Here is a 23,377-nt window from a genome sequence, read left to right on the forward strand (position 1 = left end):
ACCCCCTCATAACCAATTAAAATGAAAAATGATGCATGAGGCTTAGGTTTGCGTTCTCATGGTTATGGACACTTCAAGTCATAGGGCATCAGGGTGAAATTAATTCTTTGTTTACATCGAAATAAAATATGGGGTGACTGAGCAGATAAAAATAATTATTTTCTTATTACGTGCCAGGAAGGTGAGTCTGTTAAGCTGCTTATCACGGGCGGTTCAGGCGTCCGGGAGACTCAGCAGTGGGCCATGCATTTGAATACAGTCAATTTAAAAAAACATTCTTTTGAGAAACAGGCCTGGGCTGAAAGCACTTTTAAAAATGCATTGTCTTTTCCTTACTGTAGCTGTGCTGCATAAAAAAACAGTCCACAAACCGTATGGGAGACAAAAGTGTTCATCTTTTAAAAACATTGATGAAATTGAGAAAATTCCCATAATCCCAGAAAGTCGGTGTATGCATTACTTTTATTGTAAATTTACACCTCCTATAAATTCTTTCCTCTCTAGATGGATGGCCTGTAGAGAAGATGAGATAAACGACAATAAATCAGAGTCTTTTGGAGAAAAGAGTTTGTTGGCTGGTCTCAAAGACAAAAGTTTATCAAAAATGAAAAAGATCAAACCTTTCTCATCAATTTACATTTACATTTACAGCATTTATCAGATGCCCTTATCCAGAGTGACTTACAATCAGCAGTTACAGGGACAGTCTCCCTGGAGCAACTTAAGGTTAAGTGTCTTGCTCAGGGACACAATGGTAGTAAGTGGGATTTGAACCTGGGTCTTCTGGTTCACAGGCGAGTGTCTTACCCACATAGGACAGGGGTGACAGTGAATGATTTTAAAGAATATTACTAATTTTTTTGCTTTTTTTTATCTTACCCTAATTATCCTGCAGACTGACAATCAGCTGCATCTGAGTTGGTTTGAAACGGCTTCATTCAGAAAAGGTAGAGGGAAGCATTTAGCAAGTTTGCACTTGTCAGGCTCGTCTCCTCAGTTTTGCCTGCACCTCATGTGTTTCTGAATACGCAGGCAGCCTGCCTGTCCCAGCAAGCTGGGAGTCGCATGGCTTGTCCTGCTGCTGCATCTGAATCTTTGTCTTATCCAATTCTCGTCATGTGTACCAGTGCACAGGGAAAGGAAAAGCAAGGCACTGGCTGGGGAACGAGAGCAGCCGATTTCACACATTTGGCAACAGTGGCATCAGTGACAAAGCAAACCGGTGTGTGCAAGACATTCTAAAACACAAACAGCTAACTAAAGACCCCTGCAGTAATTATTACCACTGTAACGCTGTTACATGGTATTTATTTAACTTTATTTAACATCCATACACAGCATTTTTTTCCTGTAATTAATCCCCTCTTGTCCAGAAGGATTAGAGTCACACTAAAAATACAATCCTGCATCCATCCTGTTTGCTCTGGACATGCTCTGGGATGACGCTTCACACTGGCCCTCTGACCCACGGTCAGGGGTGATGTCCCACTGGTGTCGTGTGCTGGCTCTGTAACCAATGCACGCTTCCCTTGGACTCAGTGTAAAATTCTGCACTGATTGTCCTGAGAGTAAAGTAACAAAATTTCTTGTACCATGGCCGAGTTTTAGCTGGTTCTCGACTGGCTCGACATTATAATTTGTGAGGACAAATGCCAACGTCTGACCCTTCAACAGGACATTAACTGATTGTTCAGATTTACCGAGATCCATGGTTCCAACTGAAGTTGAAGTATTTTTTAAGTGCAGTGTCATGTGATTATGGGACCTTAAAAATAAAAAGTAGCTTGTGGGTGTTTTCTCCAATTACTCTGAGACAGCAGAGCTACAGAGGAAAGAGGTAACTATCATCACTCTGCAGGAGATTCGTTTTACAGAGGTGTCCGAACTCATTCGGCTTTCCCAGCTGCCCATGCAGGAAGATCAGAACTCTTTTCCTCTTCCTCTGTGTAATGCAGGCATACCAGGTCACCCGGAGGTCTGCACAACTATCATGTCGTTTTCTATTGTTTTCAGAAAAAAAAAATCAGATTTAAAACTGTGTTCCTCATCTGGACATGATTCATCTGAGATTTTCTGCTTAGCTCCCTAAGACTCTCCTAAAAGCTCTGAAGTTTGGTTGAAGCCTAGTGGGTTAGACAACCATCTATGAACCAGAAGACCACAAAGTCACATTTACTATCCTTGATGCATAACCCTAGAGTGTCTCCAGGGGGACTGTCCCAGTAATAAACTGACTGTAAATTGCTCTGGATAAGAGGTGTCTGATACATGCCATTAATTTGTTGTGATTTAATTAAAATATAATTATCATGACAAGACAACATAAGGACTGAATGCAATTTCTGGGCCCTGTTCAGCCCACTTAAAATAACTAATCGTTGGTAGTTTCTGGTTATTTATGACAATTCCTGTTTGCTTCTGGCATTACTTGCTCAATTTATTTCACCGTTGCATTCATCAGATTCTGGAATTACATCCACACACCAGATAAAAAGTTGGTGTCTGATGGGATGTCTGTTTTTTAGATGGAAATGTGTTCCTAGTGTATAAAGCCTTACCTTTAATGTCAGGGGCCACTGAGCAAAGCACCATACCCACACACTGCTGCCCAGGCACCTGTCATGGCTGCCCACTGCTCACCAAGGGTGATGGTTAAAAGTAGAGGACACATTTCTTTGTGTGCACCGTGTGCTAGTATTTCACAATAATTTTCACTTTCACTTGTGTCCTTATCCCCTTGCTGAATGGCTTCAACTTTCACAGATAGACTGACTGAACCTGTATAAGTCACTGTACACATTTGTCTCCACACGTGTGACCCATTGTCATTGTTGTTGTGTTGTTATTGGGCAGTGGCGGCCTAGCGGGTAAGGAAGTGAACCCATAATAAATCCTAAACCACCATGGTGGCACTGATGTCCCCTTGAACTTGGCAGAGGACACATTTCCTTGTGTGCACCGTGTGTTGTGCTGCAGTGTATCACAATGACATTCACTTTTCTTTTTTGCTTCTCTTTTTGTTGTTTTGCTGAAAGGACAAAGTAGCTGTGTCACCCAAAGTTCAGCATTAGATCCGCTAACCCTTCCATGAGGGATAAGTCATGTGATGGTCACAGTTAAAGAGATGAAGGCCCTGGTCAGTTTCCTGCCAAAGTGACTTAAGCGTGATGGGAAGTGGGGTTTAGTGGCTTAAGGAGACACAGCCTCGCATTGTGAGCTAATCGCTGCACGTTTGTCTTCTCTGCAGACGTAAACACTCATAGCAGACGGTACCAAAACAGAACCCTGTGGGAGCTTCAGCGATATCCTTCAGGATCTGAACATGCAATCCTTTTGGCTTTGGTATCTCAGCAAGTCCCTAATCTGGGTGGAGGGCAGTCAGATTTAGCTCTGCCTCAAGTCTTTGATTGGTCCTATACTGCTCAAAGCAGACTGATGAATCCATTTCCCATCGTTGGGGGAAAGCCCACCTAACTCTGCCTCCCACCTTCAGGAGAAAATTCCACAGATAGAGAAAGCAGCGGTCTGACTCCCAGACCATCCGCCTTAGACACTCAGTCTCCTGCCCAAATGGCCTGTCTAAGATAAAGTCTAAAGCGGATTATTTGCTGCTCTGTCATTAGTCCGTTGGCACTTTGAAGTATGAATCTCTCATACTCCAGATAGCAGAGTTCATAAAGATGAGGTAGCGATTCAGCATTGAGTAAAACCTATGAAAGACAATCGTGGATGTGCCTCTAGAAGCCCAAATCCGCTGCGTCTGAGGAGTCGCTACACGCCCGTCTTGAATCTACGAGCAGCATGCTGTCCAACCTCAAGCCGAATGCCAGGGAATGTAGTTTAGGTCCACAAAACAAGCAGCCTCTTGGGCAGTGATTGCTCCTGGGACTTCACTTTCCTGTTTTGTTGCCTGTCTTGTTTACTGAAATGACAGGAAGTGCAACACTGCAAATGTCATGAGTAGATTGTTGTAGATCATACGTGGCATTGAAGTATTTCCACACAAACTGCAATTACCACATTCTATGCACACAATAAATCATCATGAATTCCATTCATGAAAGTTGAAAAATGTCTGACCCCAAGTTCCAATCTCAACCTCTTGGTAAGAGGCCACTGTTTTGGAAATGGAGGTGAGAAGGGTTCTCCAAATTCCCCAAACCGAGCATTTTCAGATGCAGACACCAAAGAAAAGAAGAGAACAACCAGAACATTGGTCAGATTACTAATTACTAAGCTACCCTAAAGTGTAAATTAAACCTAATTTAATTTTAGGTTTAAAATGACTTGTGCTTTCCAATTGTAGGATAGCGTGTATCACTCTACAAACTTTTTAATCACTTTTTATGTTTCTGAAGCCAACAATGGATCTCAACAAAGTGGATCGTTTTCAAATTCTTCACTTCGCCATCACTTCCTGCTTTTTTTATATATACATTTCTTTATAAAGAATATAAAGAATTGTTTTCTTGCTGGAAGTGCAATCGTGAGTGGTGTTGAATTTGGATTGTTGCAGGCATGTGCTCTCCCCTCCTTCCAGTACTGTCTACCACTAACACTTTTATTGGAAGATTTTCACCCCTGAGAACAACTTCATCTGCTTGGGTTTCACATCGTCTGATATCAAAATCAAACATTTCCACGTGGCTTAAAGAAAATAATAGGGCACTCTCTTGTGGACAAGGGTTGGCTTGAGTTTCCTGGAGTGTTTCCGCGACTTACACGCCTCTGCTGTGTTGCGTGAGGTGTGACTACTCAGAAGGCCTACAATGCCAGTGGCCTGCCATGGGCACTTAATGAGATGTCTGCCTTTCTGCTCTGAGGGGGTGCAGGCTCTGTACCGGCCTGTTTATCGCTGGACACTCATCACTGTAATTGCTCCCACTTGGCTAATGCTGTCCTGCTCTGCTGATAGTCATTCCGGGGGCAGAATTAATAGCATGTCATGCTAATTGGCTGTAGGCATTGTGCCACACATGCAGCTACCTCCTGAGGTCCAGTTTGACTGCATGCTGGCCGCTAAGGGCTTGTTAGTATCTGGAGGTAGAATCATAAAAACATGGAATGAAATCGTTGATGTGGGTCACTTGCTTAATTCCACGGCGAAATTTCTCTTGAATTGGTGCAGTGATTACTTTTACAATGTAATGACAGGAAGTAACACTGTTACATTTGATTTAATTCTAAGAATAGTGCAGCCCAAGGGAGTAAATGGGGTTGTACTCTTCTCTGGAATAACAAAAATGAATTGCACATGCAATGCACACAGGCACCATGACACTGAGAATCATGAGGACATTCACTCTGGTAACATAGATACATGTGGTCAAAATGTTAACAGTGTCATCTTTCTTAAATGTCAGAGGTGGGCAGCAGTGGGGTGAGGCTGTCTTGTCCTGATGATGACAGCAGCAGCAGGCAGCAGGGCAGCAGCACAGACGACAGTGACCCCAACGACCCCTGGTCAGCACGCACTGTCCCCAGACGACACACTGTGGGGGGGCCGCGCACTGCTAACGACGTGCTCACCATGCAGCCCCACAACGTGGACCGCAAGCGCGAGGCCTTCCTGGAACATCTGAAGCAGAAGTACCCCCACCATGCCTCCGCCATCATGGGCCACCAGGAGAGACTCAGAGAGCAGGTGAGGAGAAGGCTGGGTTTCCACCACTTTCCAGTTTCTTTCATCATCGAAATTCTGCTCCTTCATTCAAAAAGGTTGTAGCCACGATTCAACAGATTGGCTTTAATGCACTTTGCTCCGTGTGTAGACTTCCAGTCTAAAGTGTGGACGCCCCTACTCATTTATGGGTCTTGATTTTTTTCCTAATAGAACAGAACTGAAGACACAGGACTCTGAAATAACACAATCAATGGCTATTCACTCTCTTGGTTTCCCTTCACCACCTTAAGTAAGACAACGGTGATGGTTTCCAACAGTCCTGAAGGTTTAAGCTGAACACGTTCTTATCATTCACTCATGTTAATGAGCATCTCATTAAGCGGCTTTTGATGATGACAATAGTGAACAAAGCAGATAAAAAGAGGCGATCCTGAAAAAAACAGATTAATCAAGCATACTTTGCTTTCCCCTGATTCAAAAATGACTAAATATGTTTATGTATAACCGCCAAAGAGTAGGCATGGCCAAACTTTTTATTGTGTTCATCACTTCATCACCTGCATCCTCAATAAAACCTGAACATTGAGAATATAGTGGGGTTTTCCTTCTTTACTTGACTGAATGAGAACTTTCATTAGTTCCCATTAGAACTATGACTGAAGCCACCGGCCACAAATAAATGTCAGCTGCACATGCCTAGGCCGTCATCTCTTTCTGCCCTGGTACTGTGATATCAAGGTTATTGGCGTGACAAGTGTTGATCATGAATGCGGATTTACATTATTTAAGCCCCAAGTTCCTGAGGAGATATGTTACACCACAGAAATCATCTGGGGGTCTCAGAATTTTGCTTGTATGCTGGTGCAGATGTGTGCACTTTGTTGCAGATTGTCACGTCCCCGTGTCTAGGGGTTGGTGTTGGACTGCACTAGTTTGGACAAACTCGGACAGACTCCACAAAGAGAGGGTTAGCCCTCAGTGTGGCTTTTGTCTGTGAATAATAACTACGTACAGTGAACAGTAAGTAACATAAAGAGGAACCACAGGACAGTTCTGGAACTCCGGGAGGACACATTCTGCACGTGACAGTCCTGCAGACAAACAGACCCACCCTGCAGGGCGTGGGACGTAACAAGATAATGGTGACATCAAAACCCCACTTCTTTTTGGTCTGGTGTGTATAGACACACTATCCAAGAGTAAAGTGCTCTCTTTTTTCATATGATGGGATTCATGTGATGGGAACAGAAATGAAGAGCCTGTTGAACTGGCCCTGACATTTCTGTCCCGGCCTGCAGCTTTACTTGTCTCATCTGGAACAGTTCTCCTTCCAGTCGTAGCCTCTCTCATTCCAGATGTACGCGTTCCTGACTGCCTTCACGCGTGTCCAACTCACTGCTTGCAGGTGACTTGGCAGGGTGTGACAGGGCGCTGGAGACGTTGCGATGAGATGGATGGAGACTCTTCTGGTCACTCCCTCAGAAACTCTCGGCTGTGTTATGCCCTCTTTTCTGGGGTGGGCGAGAGAGAGCGGGGCTATGGCCTCTAACTGGTCTCCATCATCCTTGGCTCCTTCTCATGATGCCTCTGCCCTTATTCTTTTGACCACACTTGAGTCGTCTGTTGCCGTTTTTCCTTACTTTTGTGCCAGATCACTAATGGCCGCTGCAGCCAGTAATTCTGTGTGCAATTTTCTCCCATTTTGGGTATTTTTTCTGTTAGTTAGACTTATGCAGGTTTTGGAAAACAGCGCTTCTTTTATATCTCTCTCCAACTCCTCCAAAACTTGTCTAATCTTGTCTTTGACTCCTTTGATCTTCTTTCTTTCATTGGAAGTAATATCAGATTTTGAGCCCATTTATAATTTATAGTCTAAAGTAAAATACCAAAAATTTCAAATCTTAATCATATGATCATGTTTTCCTTATTTGTCATTACATTACAGTGTTGTCACCTCATGCTCATTTATTTTATTATAATGCACATGTGTGACATTTAGGGATTTCGTGATGAGTGATTTTACAATCTGTGTTTTTCAAGGAAACTGGGTTAGCGTATTGGTATTCATCACAATATTCCACATAAACATACGTACATACATACTCTGCGGAAGAAATTGGACAGAAATGTCTGTGTAGTGAAAATGAGCAAATTATCTCAATTAAAATATTTTATCTTTCAGGATATCTGACAATAAAAAAAAAACTTTTTATTTTATTTTAAAGGTACAACTTTTCCAAATTCGGCAGCATCAGAGCTCTGAGTTTGGCTGACATTCACTGTCTGAATGTGAGCCCTGTTTTATATATTCGCATTTTCTGCCAATTTCTGTCGACGGGCGGTCAGCTGCTTTCAATAATGCAGAAGATATTCAGTAGTTACGTTAGAAAATAAGCATTTTACTCCTTTAAATGATATAATTGTTGATATAAAAGTTGAAAACCCACTTATTCAAAAAGTATTTCAGACAAATCTGACACTTACACACGCACACGCGTACACACTGCACAAAATAATAATAAATATATATATATATATGTGTGTGTGTGTGTGTGTGTGTGTATATATATATATATATATATATATATATATATATATATGTGTGTGTGTGTGTGTGTGTGTGTGTGTGTGTGTGTGTATATATATATATATATAATTTTCTTCGTCTAGCACTTAACCATCTCCGAGCATGCTCTTTGCTGACAAGTTAGGCCTTATCAGGGCTCTTAGTTTTTGTAAACTCAAAATCTATAGAAATCGAACGGGAATTGCGGGTGTCTTCCTCCAGTAAGTCGCTTTGGATAAAAATAAAGTAAAGTAAATTGTCAGTTTGTCAGTTGTCAGACATCTCAGGGGCTTGTAGACCCGCTGCAGCGGGGGTCGTGTAGGGCACATTTAAACCCGAATCCGCAGGTGAGCTGGTGCGCGGCCCCGCGTCCACGGAGGGGCGTGGCGACGCCGGAGGCGGCGGGAGCGCGCACTGCAGGAGTCGCTCTCCGCGCGGACCGGAGTCGATCCCGAGATCCCGGTCGAGCGCGATGGGCGCCTCTTGCTCCGAGCCGGACCTTTCCTAGGCGGACTTCTTTAGAACCCGTTTCAGTACCGAGTTCATGTGAGTACGCGGTTCTCTTCTGCGCGTTCGACGCGACAAGTGTTTCCGCCGGACACGCGCAGTTTGGACTATATATTCACTTGGTTTTTAAAACTACTTTTTGACATGTTTTGGAGCATGAAAAGTGCCTGGGCATGCCATGAAAAGGGCTCGTCCGAACCTTTAAAAAATGATAACAACAATTATTATTATTATTATTTTTTGCATTTTAAATGATTCTGCATTTAAATAGCACGTGTCTGGTCAGAATGCTGTTCTTTTTTGTCTGTTCGGTCTTCTGTACTCTGCCCCCCCTTACTCCCATCAGACCCTGTGCTGGGTAAACCTGTGGTGCACCCCCTCCTGTGCAGATGGAGGTTCGTGGGTAGGGGAGGAGGGACTTAGGAGGGACTGGCACCGTCCCAGCCCAGACCCCAGTAAAATGTCTTTTCACCCCTGGCTCAGTGTCCCTCTCGCTCGACGGGCCTGAGTGTGGGCTGCCGTGTGTGGGCCGCCGGGTCGGGCCCTGCGTTCCTGGCAGCGGTGTTGGGGCGCAGCACCTGGTGCCTGGGGGGTGGGGTGGTGGATGGAAGTGTTGGCAGCGTATCCGTTCCTGATCGGCTCCAGGCTGCCACAGCTGGGGTGGAAACTCGATGGGGGGGGGGGACAAAGGAAGACCGTGGTGCTGTTAACACACAGGCGATACCGTTCTGATACTTCGGCCTGATTTTGACGGCATGGATCGTTTGGGAAAAAGAAAAACGGAATGATAGATGTGGCGTGCGACCGCAGCACGCACACACACCGTGGTAGTCCAGGTCACGCACGGTTGGACGGCCATGGACTATAGTGCGGTCGGATCGCCGTGGCGATCAGCACCTCCTGTTCTTCCACCCGGCGCGACTGAACGGACCGGCACCTGCGAGGTGATAACATCTTTCCCTCGTCTGTCCGACGCAGCCCTGTGGGAATAAAAGAGCAGCGTCCTTACCTGTCCTTAATCACACCTCTGTTTCTGTACTTGGAAACTGGAGACGTCGGCACAGGAGACGTTTGTCTTTTTTTTTTTTTTTTTTATTCAGCAGTACAACAGTAATGTGGTTTCTGCAATTAGCTCATTACTGTAGATGCCTGCCAAGAATTGTTCTTATCTTCTGGAGCTCCGTGTGGAGCGATGGGAGTTGGAGGCGGTTCTACATGCAGTCGTTCCTGTTTCGCTGACGCGGCCTGTTGCGTCAGTCATCTGGGGCAGTTGGTGTGCCTTGCGTAGTTCGTCAAGATCTAAGAGGTCAGGTCAAATGTTGCCCCGGAGAGCTGATCCGGAGTCAGATAAGCGGAGTGTGGAGAATTGCTTAGTCGTCCGGATTCCTCGGGGGGCTGGCGTGGTCCTGACGGTGAGCCTGAGACGGTCCGGCCGTGTTTGTGGAGGTGTGTTCTACAGAACATCGCCCTGGGCCTGTTGTCATGTCAACAGAAGCCTCACCCGCTGAACAACGCAGGCAGTTTCTGCAAGTGGTGCTATGAGGAGTGAGGGGTTAGCCAGGTTCATGAGATGTAGGAAGGTCTAGACAAAGATCTATCGAAGATTGACATATAGTTATTCAAGAAACCAGAGGGGAAATGGGGGAAGGCTTGTTTTTCTACAGTTGGTCCTCGTATTTGTAACTCTGTTGTACCAGAGTAACACTGTAAATACCGTGACTGTGTGGGAATCGTGAACAAGCATTTGCTGGACTTCATTTCATTCCTCTGTACAGGTCTACATCTGGAGCACAGAGGGCCTCACCATGTTCAGAGAGCTCCTAATGGCTTTAAAAAAGGTCCAGCTGGACCGACTTTCCAAGATGTCAATCTCAGATAGGAACATTGCTCAAGGAGGTTCTGTCGGCAGCATGGATGCACAGCTATGAAGCTGTGGAATTCACGGGCCCTGGTTCCCCAGAGTCGAGCCTCTTCACCCGTTCGGTTCGATTTGGGCTACATGAGGTGTGCAGGGTATAGACAGCTGTTGCTCATATTTCATGTGACTATTTGAAGGATTTTTGCGATCCTTTTGCACCTCCACCGTCATTGTGTGTTGTGTAAGGCTTGGTGCAGTGTCACTTGAGGTCATAAAAGATAAATGCTTACACCACCACACTGTAATCTTGCTCATTGTCACAGAAACAGGGCAAAGTGTCCAAAAAGTTGACGTTTCAGATGTAACAGAATCCATGTCAAAGATATGGATATTCGGAATACAAAAATGAATTAACATGTGTGAATACAGATAGATTTCGCAGGGCTTTTAGAAAACAGTTACTTAGGCAGTCAGTAAAAAATAATGTTTTATATTTTATTCATACAGGTGTCGTGTATTAGCCAGGATGTCACATATTTTGGTTAGACCCTTACAGACTTTCCCTCGATGTGTAATTTGAATGTGACTTTACTTCTTGAAACAGTCATAAATGAAAATAAATGACGATGATGTGACCCTTGCAAGGGTGGGTTTCTGCTTTGTGTGCTCAAACGTGGATGACGGTCAATAATTAATAAAATTTATGTTTTTAAATGTGTTGTTGATATGCAAAAAGATAATGGTTTTACACATGCATGTCAAAAATTATGCTTTATCTAGGTTTTTTTTTTTTATTATTTCTCTAATGAAACATTACTGAACACATTTATTGCGTTCAGTATTCAGCAAACCCAAATTTCTGCCCTATCCTGCATATTGATCATCGTTCAGATTGGGCTCAGTGATGTGGTGTTGTGAAATACACCAGATTTGCCTGGTTTGATAAACGTTACATGCCCTCGGTCCCGGTTTATCATTGTGTAAGAAAGTAAGAAATGCGCTGCCTTACTGATTTACTGGACTGTACGGCCACACGTCCCTCGCTGTCCCGACCCATCTCCCTCAAAACCAACAGTTGCAGACAGTGGCCCACTTACAGACGGGGACCTTTTCCATGTGTCATTGTTTTATAGCATAAGATGCTGTGTGGAGAAACATCTCCAATTAGATGGATTCCGGCTATTTCCGGTGACAAGTCCCTCTCCCTGGGAGTCATCTAGAGTGCCGACCCAGCCGAGCATGTGTGTCGGCCGGGGTCAGTGCGGGCCGTGTGCCTAATGAGAGGCAGGCTGACTCAGTGTGAGTGGGCTTGTTCTTGTCACTTCTGTCTTTTCCGCATGACGGTCGATTGGAAGCTGGCCTCCAGGGGTCTAATGTGAGTTTAGCCAGATGTTTGAGTCCATTGAAAAAATAAAATGAGCTACTGTAAAGGAAAACCAAACAGATGTGTGGCGCTGTGACCTGTACACATGTATACCTTCACCAAGGTTTGGATTTTTTTTTTTTTATATTTCCGCTTGTCTGGTGATGCCTAAAACATACGTTTACTAGGGCTGAACGATACGTCTCACCATCTCCTTACAGCCAACTCTCCCTGGTGACTCTGGATAAACTGACCATTTGTGGCTGGAGTTGCGTACGTGGCCTAATCTATTCTGATGGCTTTACTCCACATTCCTTTTCGAAACTGAGGTCGAGAGGATCATATGAAAAAATTTGAGGAAAAGCAGCATTCACTGTGTTTGCACAATTCTCTGATTAATGTGCGTGTACGTGATAGTGCCACATGCTATACGGTTTTTCAAATGCAAGGGGCCTTATTTTGATGAGGTGTTTTTGTGAATACTGATTATACTGAAATCCAAGCGAAGAACCAATTCGTAGTTTTCACAAGTATTGATTATACATTGCAACGCAATTCTAAATTGTCTGTTTGAAATCAATAACAGTATCAGGTATTGCCTGTGTGTTCGTTTTCAACAAATACATGATCACTGATATATTGATCATCATTCAGATTCTGTGAGTGGCTCTAATTTTCATCTTGTTCACATGAATCATGTTGAGATCTCTATGATTGTCTCTGCAGCTTGAAGACCAGTTTAATTGCGTAGGGGACATTACATTTGCTTTTAGGCTCTCATATGTCACACAATGTGTCTCATTTGACCTTCCAGCTTTAATAGCTTCGTTGGCTGCGCTCAGTCTGTTTTGCACTTGACATTCAGAGCGAATGTGGTCTTCACAGCTTGTGAGCAGTCATTTCTAAGAGTGCCACATCTCCGGCGCATGCCAGTAAATCTTCTACCAGCATAGAGACAAGCCCAAGTTTTAAAGCCACAAGTTTCTTCACAAAAGACCATAGCCAGATTTAGTTATAATTGAATTACAATTGAATCTGCAGGCAGATTTTTAAAAAAAATCTCTGCTCAGCTTCAACTACAAAAAAATCATCTGGTTAATATTATGCAGGTCCCGCTTGTGTTTTTGAAACAGGTCAGATGCCTCAATGTATGGACGCCCCAAGATGCCTGAAGGTGCCTTGTGATATTTGACTCCAAGACATTAGCAGCTGAGTTATGTGGGGGGGGTTCATGGCACATCCAACCGATGCTTGATTTAGATTTGGAAAATTTGGAGGCCAAGTCAACACCTTGAAACATGCACATGAACATAGGACCCTTTGTTTTTTCCCCAGCAGACCCCCCTCTTTCTTGGTCACATTCTTATATATTTGCACCCATTTTCACTGATTTCCTTTTGAGTTTTTTTAGTAGGTGCATGGTAGGAAGGACATGCTGGGTATGCTGAGTCCTACTCATTTTTCCATCACAATTCGCTGTTGCCTTATATATCCCTTGACCATTTCCATGGTAACAAGATAATCAGTGTTATTCACTTCAACTCAGTCAATTGTTTTAATGTTGTGGCAGAATGGTCTAAGTTTTGAATCTTGATGTTGGTGGTTTGACCCTAAAGAACAGCCAGTCACCCATTCATTGTTTGTGGACCAACATAAGGTATAAGAAAATGTTCATAGGCATTTATTTGTCGTGTTCATATTTCATATAATATACATTTGCCTCAGTGAAGAAATTCTCACTTTGGTCATCCTTAGTAATGTCTCTCACCTTCCAGGTCAGGAGCCCAAAGCACAGCCCCCAGTGTGGTGTAGGAGATCGGGGTGAGCACCTTTCTGTGAACCCACTGGAGTGTCTGGAGGTCATGACTGAGGAGGAATGTCCCTCCTCCTTCACCAGAGGCAGTCGGGCGAGGGCCAGCCTACCTGTGGTCAGATCCAGCAACCAGACAAAGGACAGATCATTGGGTAAAATTCATCCATTTTTTATCTTTTATCTTATGTTTTTCAGTCTCCATTGATCCGTCCATCTCTATCACGTCTCATAGAAGCTACCATATAATTTTTTTTCACTCAGACTTTCTTGAGTGAATGTCGAGTCTGTTTATTTCTCCAAGCACTACAATGCCTTCTTCATCATCTTGGTTTTCTTGTGTTGCTTTTTTTTTATTCAGTTTATCCAGATACATTCACTGCTGACCCAAGAGTCTTGGGTATTGATGTTTTTTTCACTCACTGAACGAGGCAGGATCTACACACAACCATAACACAGAAAAATTACTGAAGCTTAGATTTCAAGGTCACATTGGAATAGTCTTTTGTTTGCCTGGTGTCCCGATCTGGATGTATGGTGTTCTCATTATTCTGAATAATGAACAATGCAAGCAACAGAAATCGATTTTTAGATCATTCATTTTGACTGTATAATTGAACTGTAATATTCCCTGTATTGACTGCTCAACCTTTTTTATCACACGTGTAACTGATTTGAAGCAAAATCTCCAGTTCAACCAGTATTACTCCACCACATTGGGGGATTTTATTCCAACCCAATGCCAGGCAGCAGCCAGCTCCTGCAAATGTGCTTGGTTAGATGGCATGGAATGTCGGCAATGCCCAGGTTGAAGAGACCAGCTTCATATTACAGTGTCCACTTCCCTTATATTCCAGAACACAAAATTAGTCAGTAAAAGCCCAGAATCACAAATGGATCCTTTATTTTGGTTTTGGTGGGTTCTGTCATTATTGGGATATATTTCCTCTCCAGTTTCTCTGTCAGACCTCAATGCTGATATGTTTCAGAAACATCTGGTAACTTTTATTGCCATGGCCCCCCAAAAAACATATCTCACCAGAATATTTGAGGAGTCGGCGTTATGCTGCATTCCACAAAACCCCAGAAACATTCTCAAGGATGCCTGCAGGGAGACCAGGAGAGTTGAAGTACCGCTGTAATTGTTGGGCTGTAGTGGTCTGCAGTGCTCCAGTAAAAATAAGTTGCTCTGACTCCGACCACACATGGTATTGCAGTATTGCACCTGAACTTCTTAAAATAAGGATATTTGTCATGAAGGGTGTCAAGTAACAGTTTGTACAGGAAGTGTCACATCTGTAACCTACATTTTACATTTGGTTTTATACAGGACACAATGCTGAGTGATATAATAAATGCAGCAAAACGCCTAACAGAGAATACAATACCTAGGAATTAGGTGACAGTCAACTGATGTATTTGCAGACTTGTTAAGCAAGCAACTTTAATAAAGATATATGTGCACATTATTAGAAGTTACTGGCATATTTCTCTCTTCCAAATTTATACAAATACTAGTTCCTATTATAGTACATCTGATTTGGTCAGTTTGTGTTACATACAGATGCAATATGGTAAAGGAAAACTAATTTATGAACCTGTGTTTATGTCCAAGGTTTTGTTGTCCTTCACCTTGTGGCTTAGTTGCAATTAAATCTTAAATAGAAACGTTGGATGTCCTCAAATCCTGCTATTTCAATAAATCAGGCTACTTTTATTTAATTTTGCATTGGGCATCTCTGCTTTAACTGAAGTACACAGTACTAAGACGTAGAGGTGTGAACCTTATCTAGTCTCATTTGCTGAAATGAGTAGAAAAATCATCGCCATTCAGTCGGCACTCACCTTTTAACAGTCGTATATGCTGGTAGTTCTCCTTTAAAAGCACGAGGCATGTGTGGGCGGAGTTAGTCATCTGCCCTGGTCCTGATGCAGATAGACTCGGAACCAAGAAGAGGAACCAAGCAGACTGGTCCAAACTCCTTTTATTATTTCAGTTTGTATTACATAAAAGCATTGTATTGTCTTGGTAAAGACAATATAATGTCGATAATGTTGTGTTGTAGATCTGTGGACACACAGACACACGTAGCGTGAAACTCAGAGCGGCGATGTACTCAGTCCGATAGCCACAGTCACTACGTCATTATGGTATAATCGATTATGTTCTGCACTGCATCAATGCAGAATCGTCCACATCTGCATTCCGATGCATCGATTATATTCAACACCCCTACCCCATTGGTTTATTTCAGTGAGGGCTCATGTCTTATTATGTGGATTTCTCAGGCATTCTCTACCTCCAATATGGAGAGGACACGAAGCAGATCAGGATGCCCAATGAGATCACAGGGACAGACACCATCCGCGCCCTGTTCGTCAGTGCCTTCCCTCAGCAGCTCACCATGAAGATGCTGGAGTCGCCCAGTGTGGCCATCTACATCAAAGATGACATGAGGAACATGTACTATGAGCTCAACGATGTCAGGTGACCTATGGTTATATTATCTCTGTATATTATATTGTGCTAACCTGCAAACACAACTTTTGCTTTAGCGGTACAAGCAAGGTTATACCATGTTGATGTTTATGTGGGACATACTCCTCTGTGTCCAACTTGATTTCTTGACCATGCTCTTCAGAGGGGTCAAGCAAGGATCAAAACTAATTAATTTGGGCATGGAGAGGCAAGACAAGGCAGCAGATACATATGTAGACAGTGGGTGCAAGTGCCATGCAACACGACATGTAATTATGTGTCTGTAAGTGTGGTACCATTGCGTTCGAGAACAAGACACTTGTGTCTCCAGGGGGGGGACTGTCCCTGTAACTACTGATTGTAAGTCGCTCTGGATAAGGGCGTCTGATAAATGCTGTAAATGTTAATGCAATGTAACATAATTATGTACCATGTGCAACCATCTCCAGCCTGGGAATTCATCCTTGCAACTTGTGGTTCCTCTCTACATTAACATGGGATCAACTTGTCTTACTGACTTAGTTATGAATGGACAAAATAAGTGTAGAAAACAGGTTATGTGACCCTGCTATGAGCCACAGTCGTTGTACTTTTCTGCTGATGTCATTGTGAGGAATTAAAAAAGATCCAGAGCATAGGTTTGTAGACTAAACAAGAAGAGAAATCACCTCCTTTGTGGCAGTCTGCCTGCAAGTATGCAAGGATTGGGTTGGGCCATTTTTTGCTTTGTTTTACGCCACCTCACTCTGATCGGGACTGTTGGGGAATCCTTGTTGGCGGTGTTATTATTTTAAAATAGCATCAAAAACCAGTCAGAGGCTCATAACATCAGAAGAACCCAGACACAGGGAAGCAGCCTGGGGCTGTTGGACGTCCAGAATTCATTATAAATCCTAACACACCCTCCATCCACCCGGCCTATCAGAGAGGAGTGGTGCACCTGAACGTGTGCGTGCAACAGGGAGTGTCACCCAACCACGCCCTCTGTTCTGTAGACGCATCCCAAACAAGCCAGTACACCAACATGAAGGGTGTGTGTGTGCGTGCGTGTGTGTGTGTCTGTGAATTACATGTGTGTCCGTTTGGCAGACGATGTGTTAGTTTAGTGTGTGTTGGGTGGAGGATCATCCCTCTGATTGGCTGACCTGACTGTGTGATATGCCTTGATCCTCTGAAGAAGTGACAGCGAGGCATAGTGTGAGAGGAGTTTATGTTACGCCACGTCTCTGTCATTATGCTGACTTCTGGAGAGTTGAAATTCTCCTGCAAAAGATTTATGCGTTTCTTCCCCCCTCCGTGTGGCTAACCAAGAATGCATTATGCTGCAGGAGCGGTGCAAATGTTGCTAAAACACTGTCAGAGGAAATGAATGTGCTGTGACTCCAGTTTGCAGACACACACACACACACCCCTACACACTCACACACACCCTCTTCTTCTCTCACTCCCAGTTGGTCTCTTGCTCTTTTGTTTACAGAAACATCACGCCGCACTCCTGCCTAAAGGTCTACCACAAAGACCCGGCTCAGGCCTTCAACCACAGCTCCAGGCCCAGCGGCGGGGATGCAAGGGTGAGTGTGTGTTTGTGTGTGTGTCTCTCACAACAAAGGCCAAGGCCCCGAACCCTTTATTCTCTATAATGGTAACATTTATATCCGATCTGGCGTTGCGTCCACACAGAAATGGACCCAGAACAGTTATTTTCTAAAACGGGTTCCAAAGTGAAATTGTCTGTGTGGAATGCAAAGCGGCTTTTTTTCTGAAAACACTGATCTATTAGCCCAACCTCCAACCTGACTTATAAGCTGCAGAACCTATCTAAGAAATTCTCTCTATGTGCACATTTCTAATGAAAAAGAGAAGTCTGGAGAACAATTATGATGTTTCAGATAACACTCCCGCGTGGACGCAAGATTTTTAAAAACCAACAACCCATTTTAGAGTAAAACATTGTCGTGTGGATGGGACCTAAGACAGCTTCCCTGATAAAAAGCCGCTGTCTCTTCAATGGGGCAGAGAAGGGAATGATGAATGGAGAGGTAAACGGATTAGGTCGGTAGGTTGTACCCAGATCCATGTAACAGAGATTCAGGCGTTTGACATTTGACATTTGCTTGTTCCTCAGGCAGATTTTTCAAACTTTATTGAGTGAGAGAGCGAGCTTTGTGTGTAGAGTCATGATGCTGAGACAAGCTTCTCTTTTCATATTTTTCCCTGTCTTTTGCTTCAAGCAGATTCTTTTATTACAGTATTATGATCCCATATGACCGTGCCTGTTTCTCAGCATGTTGCTGTTCCAGTGGCACCATTTTCACTTCAGTAAGGTTACATCAGCAGCCACACTTCCCATGTTTCAATGGGTAATGTTCAATATAGTTGTGAAGATGAGGTTTGAAAAGGTATGACATGTGTATAAAGCTACATGTCTAAATTCTACTTTATTTTTCATAGAATGTTTTTTTTCTATCTCAATCATCAGTGACCTTAATTGTTTAAACCATTGTTCTGTAACAGTGTATAATGCAAATGTAACTCTTTATATTTATTCATTGTTTTGCCATAAATTTAGATAAATTAGGAATGCCCTCATGCATAATGCAGTAAAGAATTTAGCATTTGCAATGTTAGGTGTTTTAATGTAATCTCAGTGAGCTCCAGCATGAATTTGCAATTCTAATGTACTGAAAATAAACATACATTTGCCATATGAGAAAGGTCTGAGGGGGGTCTCGGTATAAAATGTAGAATGTCCAACATGAGCAGTGAGTTGGCCAGTGACAATACCTGTTCAGAGTGTTCATTGATATTGTGTCATAGTTCATTAACTATTTAAGGCTGCTGCATCTATAAAATGTTAATGATGTAACAGAGCAACTTTAAGTTTTGCTTCATTGATGAAAAATGTTCCATCTAGTAAATAAAAGCAGTATTGCAAAATGCTTCCGTAACTGACTTTGTGAACTTAAATAATGTGTCACGATGGCTGGACATGGCGAGGAAGAAGGACGCATGAAACAGGGGTTTAATACACGGTGAACAATGACCCGATGGCAAATAGACACGAACAGGGCAGCTTTATACAATCATACACAGGTGAACACACTCAGGAAACATAATAACACAAGACTAACATTAAACTCAGATCATGACACAATGTTAAAAAGCAAATTGTAATTGAAAGAGATCATTAACTTCCAGAATTCCTTTCAGGAAATCCATGTTCCATGTAATAATTAGGATAAAATAACACTGATAATTTGTTGAAAAGGCCTAAAGCTAGTTATGTAAGAGTATAAAAATGTCCTAGAGTGGAGCATTGAGTCTGTTTTACAGACAGGACCACTTGTTTGTCAGCTGCAGTTCTGGGTGGGGACCCTTCTTGGGATGATGTGGCCACAGGGAACAGAGGGGTTGTGGGGGGACAAATGGCGGGGGGGTCTGCAATCCGGCTGCTGAGCTCAAATTCCTCAGACGGCATTTTCCCTCTCTCTCCTGCTAGTGAGGAGCTGAATATCTGGTTGCTGGGGAAACGGGTCAGTGGTGCTGGGTGGTGGACATTTGTGACCTTCTGTTCTTGCATGCTGGTTAAGCAGTTGGACTGTAATTGTTTTGCTTTTTTTCTCCTCCACAGTTTCAGTGTTTCAGCTCCCGAACAGACCATTCAGTCATTTGTAAAAGTGACATTAAGGACAGGCAGAAAAGTCCCACTTGATGGAAATGTGAAATAAAAGTGAAGCATTTGTGTAACCCTTCACAACACATAGGCTTGTTTTTTCATATGTTCCTGCTGCATGCTGAGAAGTGGGAGCTTGTCGAGCTGGAATGTAGGCTTTTGTGTGGAGGCTGGAGGCTCGGGTGTGGTTCGAATTTTGGCTCTGCTGTCTTCCTCCCAGAACTGATCCCCTGCATGGAGCAGTAAGCTTGAGAAGATGAGAGATAGTGTGTCGGTTTGTGGAGGAGCTCGTCTGCAGGAGGGGGGTGTCGGGACCCCTTCTTGAGTATCAGCTCGAGTGTATCGTCACCTCGTGGGAAGCTCTGCTGCTGTCGTGGCTGTTCTTTTTTTTTTTTGGCTGTAAATATTGTCTCTGTTCTGTGGGGTCCTCTGGGTCCTCCGTTGTTCTCCAGTCCAGAGGAAACCACAGTAATTGGTCATGGACATGCATTTCCGGCACAATCTGTCCATCTTTTGAAGCTTATGAAGTACCTTCTGACCACCTGCCAGTGAAACCTAGAGGGAAGCACAACTAAATAAACAGTAGATGAGAGAATCAGATAGTTCCACAAAATGAGAAGCGAAGTAAATCCAAGCGGTGTCTGTGTGTGAGACAGAGACATTGTGTGATTGAACCAGATCCGCTTCATAACTGAGAAAGAAAGCAAACATGCACAAACTTGCACATCAACGATAAAATCCTTGTTTTGAACTCCGGTTAAAATGACCCTTTGTGTGCTGAAAGGCCGGGGCTTAGTGCCGTATGTACCTGGGTGTCCTTCACAGGAGCTGAGTCATTACTCACATGCAGCACATCTACCTGCGTGCAGACTTTAGTGTTTAGTGTCACACTATTTACACCCACCCATTACCCACCGGGCAATTTTTATCGGTGATCAGAACCCACAGTACATCTGTTCAAACTTGTTCTGCATGGAGGACGGGATGGGTGATTTCTTGAGAAGCTTATTAACAGTCTTATTTACAGACATAATAAAAAGTTAAAAACAAGAAAACACAATGGACATGGAATGCAACAAATAATAAAGTGCAAATAATTCACACATAATTTATTATGTTCATATTCATGGAATTATAAACCAAATTCTTCTCATTGTTTCCTTGTGGCTCTTGCAGAGAGAGAAAAAAAAAAAACCATTCCGCTATTTGGTTCTAATTTGTGAAATACTCGACAGCAGGTGATCCCAGTTTATGACAACAATGAGACAATAGTTTCTATTTGGCCCAGTGAAGGGGGTTAATGACGGTGACAGAGCTGACACAGCCTGTTATGTGGATGCTGCACCTGCACGCCCAGCTTTATTCCAGCTCACTATAGCCGTACAGAAAAAGGCAGGTCGGGGCAGAGACTGCGTTTACAGACACTTCTCCTGCTCTTCCTGCATGAGCTGCATCAGCACATCTCCGTCTTCACACTCTCAATTAGAAATCAACATTCGACTACAGTAACCGTTTTCTTCCTTTCCAGATTCACAGAGATAGACTTTATGCTACGAGAGATGGGCAGCACCCCATGAGGCAACCCCCCAACAGCCCCACCCCAGCCAGTACCGTTCATGCCTTGCAAGGCTCCATGTCCCCTCCCATGGCTCGCTCCATGCCCTCATCCCCTTCCCGAATCCCCTATGGTCCCCGCAACGGAGCCTCCATGACGGGTAGCATCACCCTTCCCAGAGAGCGGCTCTCCAGCGCACCCCCTCCCAGCCGATCCATCACCCCCTGCCCCAGCTCCATCCTGGAGCGCCGTGATGTGAAACCTGATGAGGACCTGGGTGGGAGCAAGAGCCTGACACTGTACGACCCTTACGCCCTACCGGAGGGCCGTCTGAGCATTGCCTCGTCCCAGGGCTCCCATCCCGGGGACGTGGTGGATGGGCCGTTCCTTCAGCACCGTGGCTCTGTGAAATCGCCCAACTCCTACGCAGAGAACACAGAGCAGCAGCACTCCATCTACAGACAGAAGTCCAGGAAGTACTCAGAGAGTCCCATGTCCCCGCTGGGGGTTAAGACACCACCCTTGTCTCCGCACAGGGTTAACGAGGTCCGAATGGTTGACATGCCCCCCCAAGTGGCACTAGAAAGGTCATCATCGATGCGCAGATCAGTCCGTAAGGACAGCAACGGAGGCATGGAGGGGGTGGGCAGAGTAAGGGGAAACATGGCCTCGCCCGTGTTTGTGGACCTTCCCCCAGGGCACAGCGACAGGTCATTTCAGGGTCCAGCGAACCCAAATGACCCCCACACAAGGTGAGAGTCATTTTCTGATTTAAGACAACACTGCTCAAATTTAAGGAACACAAACAATAAGACATCCTAGATCTGAATTAATGAAATGTTCTCATTAACGTTTGTGTTATTTACATAGTTGAATGTGCTGACAACAAAATCACACAAAATTTATCAATGGAAATCAAATTTATCAAACCATGAAGGTCTGGATTGGGGCAGGTCTGTTGGGGCAGTGGTGGCCCAGCGGTTAAGGAAGCGGCCTCGTAATCAGAAGGTTGCCGGTTCGAATCCCGATCTGCCAATGTACTTAAAACTAGTAAAAATGAGGCTCAGAAGTGTGTGTGGCCTTCACGTGGCTGTATGACCTCCCTACAATGCCTGAGCATGCTCCTGATGAGGTGGCGGATGGTCTCCTGAGGGATCTCCTCCCAGACCTGAACTAAAGCCAACTCCTGGACGGTCTGTGGTGCAAGTAATTTGGCAGGGCTCTGGCAGTGCTACTCCTTGCACAAAGGCTGCTGGCTTGTTTCCCTCCTACGGCCTCCTCCACATCTCCTGATGTACTGGCCTGTCTCCTGGTAGCACCTCCATGCTCTGGACACCACGCTGACAGACACAGAAAAGCTTCTTGCCACAGCTTGCATTGATGTGCCATCCTGGTCTAGCTGCACTACCTGAGCCACTAGCGTGGGTTGTAGACTCCGTCTCATGCTACCACTAGAGCGAAAGCACTGCCAGCATTCAAAAGTGACCAAAACAACAGCCAGAAAGCTTCGGAACTAAGATGTGGTCTGTGGTCACCACCTGCAGAACCATGTCTTGCCACAATTGCCTAAAATTTACACCAATTTCATTTGCACAACATCATGTTCATTGTTGCTTCCTAAGTTTGATTTCACAAATGCGTGATTGAGCTACATTGTGTTGTTTAAGTGTTCCCTTTATTTTTAACGTTTAAACGTTTAAAATGTGAGGAGGTGGATGATTGACAGCTCTCACGCACCCTATTTCCTCATTCTGTATGGTTTAAAGTCACGTCCATCGGTATATTACATGGACAAACATCATTAAAGATTTTGCTTTATCTATCTATTTATGTAAATCCTAAGGACACCTTTGACCTTAGGCTAGCAACCAAGACGTGCACTTTGCACGAAACGCTGCACAAATAATGTCCTATATGTTTAGAGACAGAAAAGAAAAGTCTTC

At 44.0% G+C, this 23,377-nt stretch overlaps 1 protein-coding gene across 1 annotated transcript in view; it reads left to right on the top strand.

The window, feature by feature from the left end:
- Nucleotides 1-23,377, top strand: part of LOC114787786 (sickle tail protein-like) — a 53,920-nt gene that overhangs the window by 18,425 nt on the left and 12,118 nt on the right. The window contains 5 exon segments of the mRNA XM_028975645.1: nt 5,364-5,644; nt 13,693-13,882; nt 16,017-16,215; nt 17,684-17,777; nt 21,408-22,186. Of these exon segments, the coding sequence (XP_028831478.1) occupies nt 5,364-5,644; nt 13,693-13,882; nt 16,017-16,215; nt 17,684-17,777; nt 21,408-22,186 (1,543 nt within the window).

Source organism: Denticeps clupeoides, chromosome 4 (assembly GCF_900700375.1).
Source record: "Denticeps clupeoides chromosome 4, fDenClu1.1, whole genome shotgun sequence".
In the NCBI taxonomy this organism is placed as follows: domain Eukaryota; kingdom Metazoa; phylum Chordata; class Actinopteri; order Clupeiformes; family Denticipitidae; genus Denticeps; species Denticeps clupeoides.